Genomic DNA, 15,524 nt, shown 5'->3' with positions numbered 1-15,524 from the left:
AACCAGCCCTCATGTGACTACTTATATACAAGACAGAGCTTTCCTGGTAGCATTACGACAGATAACATCTTTCGTTCAAAAACTTGAACAACTGTCTCTAGGCTCACAAATGGACAACCAAACAATCTAATTTTGCTTAAACTTCTTTGCTTCTCTGATTAATTTTTTACTGCTCCTAGGAGGACAGTCAACATGCATAGCCACAGAAAGCAACATGTGCAAAGGCAGTCAGGGCTCCTTTGGTAGTTCAGTGGAAGGACTTTTTGGTAAGGGATTACAGGGAAGGGTAAGAAATGCAGAGCTTGCTAAACTGGCCTTTTCTGTAAAACTCGCAAAGTGTACGAGCACTCATCTTTCCAATACTAGTTGCTACTATTCATTCTAAGGTCTCCAGATCTAAAGTTACAGCACTAAGATGATGCTTTGCTACGTTTATTTCAGTAAGCATTGACCTTATTCATTCAAGCTCACTTTGAAGTCATTTTCAATAAAACAATACTTCTTAAAAGTTCTAGTAAAGATTAATAATATTTTATCAATGTCTTGCTTTCGTTTATTTATTTATTTAAGTAAAACATGTTCATGCTGCCTTTCTAGCTGATCAGGGGCCACAAACATAAAAACATTTAAACAAGTTTAAAATAAAGTTAGTCATAAGATCTGCAGCCATTATATCTATACATAGAAAGAAAATGGGGAGAAAACTGGCAATGTGCGCTGCCTGTGATCTCTTGTGTGCATTTTGCATGAAAGAAAAGAAATAAATCAACACAGCACAGAACTACAGAACCCAAGAGGACCTGAGCCAACTCTGGGGTGAGTCGGGCCAAGCTTTGAAGGGCTTCAGAAGCTCTATTTATTTATTAGAACATTTATACCCCACCTTTGCTCATGGTTCAAAACAGCTTGTAATAACAATGCCAGGGAAGAGGCGTTCAACAAGTCCCAGCAGCTGTGGGGAGAGTGGCTGGCATGGTAAGAACGTTTAGCCAAGTCAAAAGTGCAAAAGAATGAGAGCAGAAGAAGAAGAACAGGCCAAGAACACTTCCAATGTTCTTACTTGCATCATGAACCCCTAGCACAGGACTGAAGTCCCCATGTTTCCTAGAGAAGAGAGTTCATCCAATACAATGAAAAGATGCCACACACCAGGTCATGGAGACCACAAGACAAGGATTAGTTGAAAGATTCTCTAAAGGGAATGGGAAACAATGGCAGGTATGTTCACTTACAAATAGACTGAGTGCAAGCAGAGATTTGTGAAGCTTTCCTGAAAACAAATTGTTGCTGTAGTTTTAAAAACAGGACAAAACAACAGCACACTGCAAAGCAATTTTGTATACTGAGATCTGTTTATGGCAGTCCAGTACAATAAAGCCTTTCAAAGCAAACATGTACATGAAGTTAATGGGTTATTAGAACTGTATATTACATAAGACAATTAACTAATGCATATCACAGTACCCATTCTCTGCAAAACATAATTTTTCAATGTCAAAAATGATTTTAAAATTCCAGGGAAAATGTTGTCATTAACTCCCACTTTCATTAATACCCTGAAGTTATAATGAGCAGCAATAAACCAGAAGCCCTCATTGTCCTTGATGAAATACAAAAAGAGCATTATATTCCTAGGAAACAAAACTATCAATCCATTTGTCGGTATTGTGAAGAGAAAACTTCCTGGGAGAAAAGTGCTAAAGCATATACTAAAATCTGATTTACAGGATACTTTGTGTGCATTGTGACACACTGTACATAGTATTAAACATCGCTACTAAACTCAACCAAAAGGAAATGCCTGATGCCACATTACTGAAGTATCAGAAGAAAATATGCCCTACCTGACTGATCCCAGTGGAAGGAACTTTATATGCCTGCAGCTTCTGCTTCAGCAGCTCAGGATCACTGTGGCGGAATGGGCACCCTAACAAGCAAAAGAAGGATATTTATCCAGAAGTTAGTACAATAACACACTTGAGAGACTGGCTAAACAGTTCCTAATTGTCTAACAGCTTATTAATACAAAAGTTAATTGCCCATGTATAGAATTGCTTTACTCTTCTTCTAAATGACTACTTCGCTCTGTGGTATCATGACACTATAGGCTCAAGAATTATACCAAACATTACAACGAGCAGACCAAGATTCTCATTTATCTGACAAAATTCAATTAAATTCTGTACTAGCAGCTATGAAAATACACAAAAATCTGTAACATACGATACAGAGAGACTGTAACTAGGCAATTATTGCAGCAATGGCAGATAAAAGGAAGATAAAAATAAAATGTTTAGTATCTGGGAGACTCTGATTTGAAGTTCTCTAGGTGACCCTGGACAAGTCAACGGCTCTCAGCCTAACCTACCTCACGGTGTTGAGAGAATAAAATGGAGGGCGAAAAAATGGTATTGTAAGTCACTCTGGGTGTCCATTGTGAATGAAAGCAAGGCATAAATAAATAAAATGACTTTACATGATCCCAGGAGGGAGAAGGATAAATGCTGCACACAACTGTATACAAAATATTTATGCTGGAGATCTGAAAATATTTCATTCTATTGATTTCAATGAGACTGCACTGGTTTAAAATAAAAGTCACAGCTAAGCTGGTATATGATTAACAGTTTGTCAGCAGATACCAACTATGTGACTTATTATGCTGTTATTTAAAATAGATGTAAACATAAAACATAGTATTGAAAATTTAGATTTACAGCTCTTATGATACACCTTTAGTACATGCAAAAGTCTCCCACACAGTTGGCTACAGACATGTAGGCAGCACACTCCTCAGCCTAACCTATCTAGCAGGGTTGTTGTGAGGATAAAACTGAAAAGGGAGAACTCACATTGGGACTCTACTGAGACCTAAAATGGGGTGTGTTAAGTGTCGTCAAGTATTTTCTGACTTATGGCAACCCTATAAATTAACGACCTCCAAAATGTCCTCTCATTAACATCCTTGCTAACATCTTGCAAACTTCCTTAATTCAATCAATCCATTTCTTGTTGGGTTTCCTCTTTTCCTACTTCCTTCAAATTTCCTAGCATTTTCCTAGCATCTAATTAAATAAACCCATGTAACTCCAATATTAAATAATTGTTTTAAAAGCAGATACCAAATTAAGAGATTTCAGCTTGGGGGGGGGGGAATCCTGAAAATTCCCAAAGTTCTTATTCTGGAGAGTAGCATAAGCTTCAGCATATTTTATTAAGAGGTCAAAATGCTTATCCATTTAAAAATATTCAAATTATTTATTACTATCTGAGAGTTTTCAGACAAAAGCATTAAAGAACTTTACTGTTTGTCTTGTAGGGGGAAAGCAGAAAATCTGCAGAAAGAAGAGAAGAGAAACAGCGAGAAGCTCAGTGAAGCACACACTGAAGTGCTGCTGAATGAATCTCTCTTGCTGACCTAGTTCTGTAATAAGACAAATCACCGAAAGAGTAACAGCACACCAGTTTGACAGTGATGACTGGCATAAGCTGCAAAACTAACTTCTGCCAGTAATGCAGGTAGCCAATCAGTTGGTTTCCAAAGCTGCTGGGTTCTCAAGCATTGTGAACATGTCAGGTGTAAGCACTCACCATGATAATCCCCTTGGCCTGGTGGATTGGACAGGATAATTTTCATGCAGCTGTATGGAGTATAATCAGTTCGCTTTCCTTCTTTTCCATAGTTATGCCGGATGCTGTAAGCATATCCTTTGTCAAACTGAACAGCAAGCACATTAAAAAAAAGAGAGATGGTTTGCATTTTAATTGTACCTGAGGCCCGCAATTTCACTACTATGAAAGGTAAACTATTGGGACTTCAAGAAGTTGTATTTGATAAAGTCTTCCTATGAGAACAAATTTAGAAGTGAAAATTAAAATGTATTTAGCAGCAAATATTCCTCTATTCTTACAGTGGAATTCTAAGCAGAGACACACACTTCTATATCCATGGAAGTCAGTGGGTTTAGAACAATATAATTATGTTTAGGACTGCACTATTAGTTATCTACCATAGGATTTTTAAATGCAGCGTAAAGGAATAATCCCAAATTATAAGGAAAGGGGGGAGGTAAAAGCACCCCAAAGCAACCACAGAGAAGCAAGCACAGACATTCCAACCCCCCTAATATTAGGCTGGACCTCATAGATCTGTTCTGCAAACAGCTGCTTTTTCATTTGGCACAAGGAGTTTCCACTGACACAAAAGGGTTCCATGGCACCATTAGCAAAGTGGATCTGCAAGCTTCAACCTATTATATTTATCTTCTACAATGTGCCCTATCAGTATATTCTCAAGATGAGAAAACATCTTTCCCCCCTATAGTTCCTTCTAATCCTTATAAGACTCCAGCACCAGTCCCTTTTAACTTATTTATTGTGGGTTATAACCTGCTTTTCACCCATTCTCTTATTATCCTTCTTGCGACCAGAACTCTCAAATAACTCACTGAGACAAGATATTATGCAATGTTTGGGAAACTAGCAACAAGTCAAAGAAAAGAGAAGAGAGGCAACTATGCTTTACTGTTCCATCAGAAATTAGCCAGCACTTTCTGCATAAGCCACTCTAGAGTGACCTAGAATAGTTATGAACAACTGCATAAGAAAGTCACCCATATGAAATGGTGGTTAAAGGCTGACTGTAGGAGTTTGTTTGACAATCTGACACTCTTGCAGTGATGTTTCTACTCATGTATTTGCCCTTTGTCTCTCCTTCAAATGGAAAGTACAAATCAAACAGCTTAAGAGATCAGTGTTAATCACTTTTATTCAGAAGCCCAAAGAATTAAACACATGAATCTGCCTTATGCTGAATCAGACCATTGGTCCTTCAAAGAAAGTACTGTCTACTCAGACTGGCATTGGCTCTCCAGGGTCTCAAGCTAAGGTCTTTTACATCACCTACAATCTTACTGGAAATACTGGGGATTGAACCTGGGATCTTCTGCATGCTCTACCACTGAGCCACAGCCCCTCAACTTTAAAGACTGAGGAGTGTGCATCATCAGAAAGATTGGTTTGTGATCAAGTTTTACATTATTGCAATATCACTAGGAGCACTAAAATTGATATATATGAACTAAAAAAACCCTTTAGAGGTTGACTTTTAAGAAATGTCTGCTTTATCATTCAGAACTTCAAAAGTACTAAGATTAATTTACCTCAGATGGTTTCATCATTTCAAAAAGCCCTAGCATACAGTTGAGGGGGAATAAATCATGCATTACGAAGAAAGAATTTTTGCACCTTTAACACCATGTAAGTCTTTCTGTTACAAGCCCCACACAGATTAATATTTGACTATATTCCCAGACAGATATGTGACAAAATCCTCTTCTACCCATTACTCCACATTGGTTTTGAATTGGTAGGATGCTGCTGCTGCCCAAACTACCCTGAGAGGACTGCCTCCCCACCCCTGTGTAACTTCTTCATGAGGATTTGGAAATTTACAATATGATTCTAAGGACAAAACACAAGTGCTGTCATAGGGTAATTTATATGGTGGTAATGAGAGGAATGGGAGCGCACTATGCAGAATTATTCCCTTCCAACTCTGTTTAGGATTGTGCAGTTAATCTTTTTTTTTTTGCATGCAAGACACACCTACATTTCTGAAGTTTGCTGCTTGTTTTTAACATGGTTACAATAAATATTCCATTAGTAGTCAAACAGTAAAAGAAAAATTATTTCCTCTGCCTTTCCCCAAATCCCAAGCAAAATCAACACAACTGTTCAGTCCAAGGGAGAAGAAGCAGGCTTTTCAAGGATCAGAATTTGTCCCTATCACAAGCAAGATCAACACAACTGTTCAGTCCAAGGGAGAAGAAGCAGGCTTTTCAAGGATCAGAATTTGTCCCTATGACAATCACACAGTTAATGGACCCGTCTATCAAACTGACAGAAAGGAGAATTCAAAACATTAACAACCCATGACATGAATCAGCTGCTGGGAAACCTCTCAGAAATATGATCATAACATGTAGCAAAGGGGGGGGGGGGGGCATATCCTAAAGGAAACAGTGTTGTTTTAGTTCTGCATAGTTAAATGAGGAGAGGGGAATGATGATAGGATGACTTTTTAAAAATTGTTTCTTTCATATCATGTATGTATTGTTTCTTTCATACCATGTATGTATGTATGCATATTCAAACTGAACCTGTCAGAAATACAATTTTCTAAAAAATCACAGCACTGGTTTGAAATCTTTAACATACTGGTACAGTTTAGTATTTCCAAGGACTGTGTATATTTAATCTTCTGAAATGCAAAATACGCTTACCAACTTTGTAAGACAGTTATCTCTCACAGTCCCTAAGAATCAGATAGATTTCAGATACACATGGCAAAAATTCAAATTGGTTGTGGGAAAAGCTTTCCAGTTTTAAATTTTAATTTCTACAGTGTGTATTAAGAAGTCACACTTTAATACTGTTCGAATATTGTGTTTCATTATACAAGCTGAGAAAAATAATATCCTTGAATTTCCATTATAAACACCTCTCTTTAAAATAATTGGATGGGGGATATGATATAACTATAAATTCATAAAATATGCATTAATTAAAATTGTGTATATGTGTTAAGCGCTGCAATGTCGCTTATGACTTATGGCAACCCTATGAATTAATGCCTCCAAAACATCCAAAACATTGCTCAGGTCTTGCAAACTGAAGGCAGTGGCTTCCTTAAGTCAATTCATCTCATGTCGGGGCTTCCTCTTTTCCTACTGCCTTCAACTTTTCCTAGCATTATTGTCTTTCTCAGTGACAGTATTTTAAAATAAAATTATGATGGAACATACATAATACTTAGGGATGAGAGCATACCAGGAAAGCCCAGTTCAGTACAGGACTTGCAAACAGGGCGGCCCCAAACTGAATCCCCAAACAAAAAAACTGCCCAAACTGAACCGGTTTGGTTGGCATCACCCTACCCCCCGGTGCGCACTCATCACTAAGAAGTGATGTGTGTTGGCCCTCTGACATGCTCATGTCACTTCTGGGTAGTGTTGGGTCATACCCCCAGCATGCCCGCATTATCCTGAAGTGACATAAGCATGTTGGCAACAAGCTTGCATCGCTTATAAATGAGACAGGTGCACCAGGGGCAGGACCCAACACCACCCAGAAGTGGTTTGCCAAACACACATGCCAAACCAAGCAGAAAAGCTTGGTGACTGGGGGAAAGCGCTCATGAACTTCAAACCAGGTAAAGTCCAGTCAGGACTTTGGCTCAGGTTCAGGTCTGTGTCCATCCCTAATAATATTCCAGTCATCCAACAATATTTATATTTAGCCTTTTAATGTCTACCATTTTGTACACTTCAATTTTTAGGGAATATAAAATAATAATAAATAAAATATTGACAAACCATTTTTAATTTATTTAAAGCATTTCTATGTCGCCTTTCCAACCAAATAGGATCTCCAAGGCAGCATAAATAAAAACAGAATTTAATATAAGGTATATATATAACCAGGGCTTTTTTAGTTTAAAAAAGTCCATCAGGAACTCATTTGCATATTAGGCAACACCCCCCTGATGTCACCACTGTTTTACATAGGGCCTTTTTGTAGGAAAAAGTCCAGCAGGAATTCATTTGCATATCAGGCCACACCCCTGACATCAAGCCACCCAGAACTGCATTCCTGTGTGTTCCTGCTCAAAAAAGCCCTGTATATAACATATTTAAACAATGTACCAACAACATATAGACATACAAACAAATCACAACTAGACAAGAGGACCAGTAAGAAGTTATTGGGGAGGGGGTATGCTCAGTGGAAGACAATGATAGAGGGAAACAGACCACCCTGAAGAGAAAGTTCCAAAGTTTTGGCACCACAACTAAGAAGTCCCTTTCTTAGCTTACTACCTGTCTTGCCTCAGATGGAGGGGGCACCCAAAACTGGAGGGGACAGGTATATGAACAATGCCTGGCTTTCCATGTGTTATGAGTTCAGCATTACAATAAATGATTGAATTTCAAGGAATAGTAAGAAAAGAAACACTGTAAACCAGGGATTCTCAGTTTGGTGCACATGGACACCACAGCACCCGCTAACACCTTTCCGGATGCCCACTATATGCTTTTAAAGAGTGGGTGGAACCAGGTGAGACTTTTACTCAGCAAGGCTTATGACTGGCCACTGGAGTTTTGATTGGCTGCATAGTTTTTAACAGCATAAGGATCTTCACTGTGTAACTGCAAGTAAGCCCCAACAGCCATTTTGTGGCTGGCCCCATCTACTGCAACATCCATTCTGTGGCAGCCATTTTGCAGCTGCACCCACCATATGGTATTGAAGAAGAAGAAGATGAAGAAGATATTGGATTTATATCCCGCCCTCCACTCCGAAGAGTCTCAGAGCAGCTCACAATCTCCTTTACCTTCCTCCCCCACAACAGTCACCCTGTGAGGTGGGTGGGGCTGGAGAGGGCTCTCACAGCAGCTGCCCTTTCAAGGACAACCTCTGCCAGAGCTATGGCTGACCCAAGGCCATTCCAGCAGGTGCAAGTGGAGGAGTGGGGAATCAAACCCGGTTCTCCCAGATAAGAGTCCACACACTTAACCACTATACCAAACCAGCTCTCCAACCAAACCACTACACCAAACCAGCTCTCTCAACCCTTGGTTGAGATGGAGCTGAGATATGGTATCATAATTCTAAAGGTTGGTCTCAAAAAGATTGGGGACCCTTGCTGTAAACATTCTGGACTTCAGTTATTCAAAACAGATACTACAGTAAAGTGTTTGAAACAAATATTTCTCTATCCCACTCAGCTGCTAATACTACAAGAGTGCCTGAAGAGCTATGAAATAATGCAGCAAGACAGTTAAACTCAGCTACTGATGTGCCTTAGAAATACAATATAAAATGTAATCTGCCACTGTTCCACTAGTTTACTTAACCTTGCTGTGCACCAATGAGCTGATTAGTAATTTAAGGTCTGAGAAGAGGGAAGTTTCTGAGGGAAACATAGAGGCATGATTTAGTTTAATATGCATCTACATTGGCTACAGGGCATAATTAAAACTACATCACTCCTTTAAATCTACATAATTATATCCCAAAGACATTCTCATTAGTATCTTTTACTTTACAGCTAAACCAAAAGAGGCCTTGGGTCTACAAGGTCAGACTTCCTAAAAACATAATACAGTAACACTGAAAGTAAAACAGCTAATCTAAAATGGCAAGGATGGTTCTGGAATGTGATTTATTGTGAAAATCCAAAATTCCCAAACGTGAATATCCATTACTAATGATCAAAGAGCCACAAACTGCCTTTAAAAAGCTTTATTATACACTTATTAATATGGAATTACTGAGTGGCTTATTAATTTATGGCAATAGGATTGCAATATTTTATTCCAAAGTATTTTTTCAACCAGCTATTTAGTTCTTAATTCATTTAAAAGATGCACATATTCGGTTCTGACACCAAACAACAATCCTTCACAATAATAGTCTGGATTCGAGTGTAATTCTGAGAACAAGTTTGTGATAGTAAGACACAGGTAGTAGTGTTCAAATAAATGAAACTATAGATTTTATTTATTTATTTATTTATTTGGGATTTATATCCCGCCCTTCCCACGAATGGCTCAGGGCGGCTTCCAACAGTTAAACAAACTTAAAATTAAACAATTTCAAATATAAAACAGTTAAACAGTTAAAACATTAAAACAAAGTAATTCAGTTTCCTGTAGACAGATGGCTGGCCAGTTTCCTCAAGTTGTTATCCTAGGTAAATGTAGGCTAGGTATAGGCTAGCCGGAAGAGGGTCGTCTTACAGGCCCTGCGGAACTGCGCCAAGTCCCGCAGGGCCCTCACCTCTTCCGGCAGCTGATTCCACCATACGGGGGCCATAACGGAGAAAGCCCTTTCCCTGGTGGCTTTCAGACGGGCTTCTTTTGGCCCGGGGATAGTGAGGAGATTTTGTGTTCCTGACCTCAGTGCTCTCTGGGGCACATGTGGGGAGAGACGGTCCTTCAGGTAGGCAGGTCCCAGGCCATATAGGGCTTTAAAGGTAATAACCAGCACCTTGTACCAGACTCGGTATATCACTGGAAGCCAGTGCAGAGTCCGGAGACCCGGCTGGATGTGTTCCCACTTTGGGAGACCCAATAACAGCCGGGCCGCGGCATTCTGCACCAGCTGCAGATCAGGGGTGGCCAAACTTGCTTAATGTAAGAGTCACATAAAATAAACATCATATGTTTGAGAGCCACAACAAGACATGAATGTCAGATGTTTGAGAGTCGCAAGGAAGGGAGAGAGGGGTGGAAAGAAAGCAACTGTAACTTTAAATGCATTCTCCAAGCCACCGGCTGGCTTGGCTTGGATATAAAAAAATAAATGCTTTCTCCAAGTCAGCCAACAGGGCAGTGGGGGCTTTAAGAGCCACAAATATGTGTGAAAGAGTCACATGTGGCTCCCGAGTCTCAGTTTGGCCACCCCTGCTATAGATTCTCTAGGGCATCCCTGTAGTAGGGCTTTATCCCCTTACCCAACTCCTCACACCGGCAGATATTATCATCCCCCTACCAAGCTCCTCACACAAGACACAGGGCCTCTATGAACCTGAGCGCCCCATACTGAACATTTTACTAAACACTTAACCAAGCCACAATATTCACTGACTAAGGGACTTCATAGCTTAGGAGCAAGAAAAGTAAGGACACCACACACAAAAAAACCCCTAACACCCCTGAGATCACTGTTAGAGCTAAGCTACAATGAAAAGTGTTTTGAGCAAGACTCTCATATGCATATAGGAGGGCATTTTTATAAAGGGAACAGGGCTGTAGTATAATAGGATGATTCAGAAGGATGCTTTTATAAATAGGGTTGTATTCCACTGTTTATGTATGCTTTATCTTACTGTATTGCCTTCTACTTCTGTAATTCTACTTCTGTAATTCTATTTTCTGCATTGTTTATGATAGCCATTGTTTTCTAATTCAGTAATCCTAGCCCTGTTGCATTGTTTACTGGATGTCTTATGCCATCTGATTGCATTGTTTTATATTGTGTCATTTGCTTTGAGTCTCAGAGAGAAAAGTGGGCTATAATTGAAGGTAATAAATAATGTTTTTGCTGTTATTAATGCCTGCACCTAAAAGAGACAGTGAAAAAGAAACACTTGTTTTCTAGCCTGTCAAGCTACTTGAGACATGGTACATGTATAACATCCTTAATATTTTTATTATTAAGGGGGGCGATTAAGGCCATGGTACTAGGGTACAGCAACTTTTTCTACTTGCTTACTTACCCCTCTGCAGCTGCTACTATACCATCTTGGGGTGGGGTGGGGGGAGACTTGTACAGAAATTGGGAGTCTACAGCAACTGCTTTTGAAATTAAACATTAAGGAATCCAGTCACACTAACCAAATCTGATTTTCAGACCAAGATATATTAAGAGACAATTCCAGAACTTTATTCAATAACCCAGCAAGGCTAGAATTTCTTGCATTATCCATAACAGAAAATTCATATTAGTACCAGTGTTTATTTATTTATTTATTTATTATTTATTTAGAATTTATATCCTGCCCTTCCCACGAGTGTTCAAGCTCATTATGTACGTTGATTACCTATAACCAGTCAACCATCCTGCTTTAACCAGTTAACCATCCTGCTTGCAAGATGGGATGGGGGAGATAAAAACCCCTAGCCATAAAGATGGTCAAGTGCCCATGCTACACTAGTGTGCGTTAGTGGCCAGCTTCATGTGAAATCTTGAAATGGAGGAATTCTAATTTCAAAGCTAATGAAGACAGTTTTCCTCAGTTACAAATAATATAGGCCAGACTAATAGAAGTCTACAGGGGGTGAAACGTTTCCTTGTCCACAATAGGAAACAAATATCACCATTTCATTTATAAACATCTGGATAAACAGGTACTGGGGACTTTTTCAGTCCCATCTTTGGTTTCCCCAACCTTCCTTTAGAAATCTCTTCCAACTACCCTCCATGCTCAGGGGACTGGAAGTAGCATCTGTGGGATTCAGTTTATAACAAAGACATGCAGATATTACAGAAACAGATGCCAGGTTAAAGCCTGGAAAACCAATATACTTGCATATTGAAAACCAAGCTACTCTGTGTAAGAAAGTAACTGGCACCTTCTGATGATACACCATTATTTCATATTGGATGATGACATAAAGCAGAGAGAGGCCTGAATTAACTGAATTAAGGCATACATAGGTTTCCAACAGCTGTCTGTAAAAAAAAACAACTTCTGAAAACAAGGAGGTATAACTTTAATTATAAACTTTATGTCTACAAGTGCATGGGAAGGAACAAGAAGTTATATTTGCTTTTGGGTGCTGCAGGTCATCAAACCCAAGCTAATTCAGCTTCACCATTATGTTGGTTTTCCAATACACAGAATAGCTTTTAGTTCAGTAGGGGAGGGGGAGAACTATCCATTTACCTAGTCTTCTAAAGGAAGGGAGGAATCAGTAGTGCTATTGCACCAAGTATTTTCACAATGTATCAGAAAGATGTGGAAGCAAGAGCAGTATGCTAGGGAAAGCTACTAATAGACTTGTATCTTGCTTTGAAACATTTATTGACTACTGCAGGGAATGTGCTAGCCTTACTTTTGTTCTCAATATGGTCCAAGACTCACTGCAAAGAGATAATTTGCAACTACCACTCATTTCGAACTTCTTACACTGCAGAGTACTTGGATCCTTATCTATTTTATAGCTGGGGTTCAAAAATCCTGTGAAATGATTGCCATGAATCCAAGAGAGCTTTACGTTTATTTTTCTTAGAACTGAAGTCTTCCACGCTATACCACAAGCTGTTTAGGAAACTGAGGTAGTTTCAAAAGTGGTTATTTTAATAATGTGATGTAGAAGATGTTGTCCCCCTGCCCCCCCCAAAAGAACAAAAAACATGGTGAAAACTTCCTACATGAGACAAAGCAACTCTCTGGATTTTAACCAATATACCTAAATGTTCATTCTTAGAATGCACCTTAAATTCATCCGGAGGCTGATTATTTCATAGAAAGATCCATACAAGGTATTATTTTTGTGTGGTTTATCACTATAACATGAAACATAAGAACCTAAAAAAGCATAGAATAAGCCAAATAAAATATAAATAATAGTTAGTCTTACTTAAGCTAATTTATATAGTCAGTGGTGCCCATTTCACTTTAAAAATTTCCCAACTAAAACATAATTTAATAAAAAGGTGACTAGCTACCCTCTTGATGATTCATGCAAGTAGGAGCAATCCATTCTAGCAACATGCTTAAATACGAATTTTCAAGCTGTGGTACTGAGAATTATTCTTCCTGTTTCCACAAGTTTCACAGTAATAATAACTGGCACTTTGTACACATAACATTATGTATGTAACAATTTGAAAAAGTGAAAACAACTGTTTGCAGTATTGTATCTTTCCATTTTAATAGCTCATTCTAATGTGCTAAAACATCTTTGCTGATAAAGATCCTTGCAGCTCAGATTCCTCCTAATGTTTCAGGAATCTATCCAGCACAAAGATGGATTAGCAGCTACCATTACACAACTGCCAAGACACAACACTTGTCTCTTTCCTCCATCTTCTGACATACACATGAGTAAAGAGATTACATACAGTTTCCACACTACAAAACTACAACAGGTGACACTGCTGCTTCAATGAGCTATTAAAGAACAGTACCCAAACAAAATGGACTTACAGCAAGATGAGGGGTTCCACAGTTTGATGTAGTGGTTAAGTGCGTGGACTCTTATCTGGAAGAACCGGGTTTGATTCCCCACTCCTCCACTTGCAGCTGCTAGCATGGCCTTGGGTCAGCCATAGCTCTCGTAGGAGTTGTCCTTGAAAGGACAGCTGCTGTAAGAGCTCTCTCAACCCCACCTACCTCATAGAGTGTCTGTTGTGGTGGGGAGGGAAGGTAAAGGAGATTGTGACTGCTCTGAGACTCTGAGATTCAGAGTATAGGGCAAGATATAAGTCCAATATCATCTTCTTCTTCCTTAGTTGATTACTGTTGATCCTATGTTTAATCCCATCCTCTACTTTTTATTCTCCTAGCATTTTTGGTGGGAAAACCATTATTTTATTCAAAATATACTAACCTTCCTGTGATACCTCTTTCTCATACCTGAGTAACTCTAACCATGTTCTTCACATCAGCCACTGCATTGCATTTCCTTTTCATCAGGACTACTTTCATTCTGATTTCTTTGGTAATTCCTTTAGAAAGGAAAGAGGTGTTGCTAGTCTTGCACAGCCTTGGCTACTCTATAGTTCCACCATGAAGTCTTCCCTCCATACATTTTTTGCATATGACATAAACATTTTTAGGGTGCATGTGAATGTACTCTTTTAATCAAAAACATAAGCTCATCAGTGTCTCACTGCATTTTTCAACAGTATGTGTAATGTTCGCAGGTCACACCAGCAAGTTAAGCATGTAACTCTGCTTTTATTTGAGCCACATCACACAAAGTCAGGCAGCTACATGTGGAAAAGCCCGCACAAGCCCACCATCTCCAGGAGCATACCTAATCTGACTGCTCAACAACAGTTTTTTTGTTGTTGTTTTTTCCCACTTGGCCGCTAGGGAGCCAAATAAGAATATATACCACAGTATGTTTTATGACAGGTTACAGCAGTATTGTAGCACTGTGATTCGACAAAAGACCCAGTTTGAAGTTGAAGACAGTTTTTAGTTTTAACACAAAATACACAGGAACAGCTAGACCCAAGATGAACAGTGATATAGGTAACAGTTTTGCAATTTGTTTGGATAGTCTACATGTTCCCTGGCAAATTCTAGATAGTTTAAACTGATAGTACTTGTGTTATACTTTTGTTGTGCTCTTCTCACTACAGAATATTGCCATTCCAATAGGGCAAGGCATTCTACATAGCACAAATATTTTAAAAAGCAACATAGGGACAAAGCAATCCATTACAAAATTACAAAACTTCAACTAAGAAGAAATGATGTTGGCATATATCAACATACACATACTTGGCATGCACAGAAATAAAAAACTTGCACACTGCTGCTTCAATGAGCAAACAAGTAATTTGCAGTGTATTGTTTCACTTCTAAAATAAAATCAATGATGAGAATCTCACATACAACGGGAACCCCAAATAATAAAACTCTTCCTAAGGAGCAAGTCTTATTAAAATTGCTGCTCTCTGGCAAGCTCAAACCTAGCACCAGCCATCTTTTTGGTAGCTCAAAATTTTCCCAAATTATTTAGAACAGCAATTATCACAGCTCTAGAAAAGGTCACTTCATGCTACTTTAAAAATCTGATAGATCCAAGTGGGTAGCTGTGTTGGTCTGAAGCAGTTGAACAAAGCAGGAGTCAAGTGGCACCTTTAAGACCAACCAATTTTTATTTAGAACATAAGCTTTCGTGTGCTCTTAAGCACACTTCATCAGACGAGGAATCCAGCACAGTGAGCAAAGCCATACATAGCTGAGCAGAGCCTTGCATAGCTGGTAGGCAGTGGCC

At 39.0% G+C, this 15,524-nt stretch overlaps 1 protein-coding gene across 2 annotated transcripts in view; it reads right to left on the bottom strand.

Moving 5' to 3' along the window:
- PRIM2 (DNA primase subunit 2) overlaps nucleotides 1-15,524 on the bottom strand; it is a 119,777-nt gene that overhangs the window by 19,551 nt on the left and 84,702 nt on the right. For both annotated transcript variants that reach the window (XM_060235369.1, XM_060235370.1), the window contains 2 exons: nucleotides 3,592-3,718; nucleotides 1,845-1,927 (listed from right to left, as the gene is read on the bottom strand). In XM_060235369.1, the coding sequence (XP_060091352.1) occupies nucleotides 1,845-1,927; nucleotides 3,592-3,718 (210 nt within the window). The remainder of the gene's footprint in view (nucleotides 1-1,844; nucleotides 1,928-3,591; nucleotides 3,719-15,524) is intronic.

This window comes from Heteronotia binoei, chromosome 1 (genome assembly GCF_032191835.1).
Source record: "Heteronotia binoei isolate CCM8104 ecotype False Entrance Well chromosome 1, APGP_CSIRO_Hbin_v1, whole genome shotgun sequence".
In the NCBI taxonomy this organism is placed as follows: domain Eukaryota; kingdom Metazoa; phylum Chordata; class Lepidosauria; order Squamata; family Gekkonidae; genus Heteronotia; species Heteronotia binoei.
Note: the sequence above shows the minus strand (reverse complement) of the source record. Positions and strands in the feature narration are given on the sequence as shown.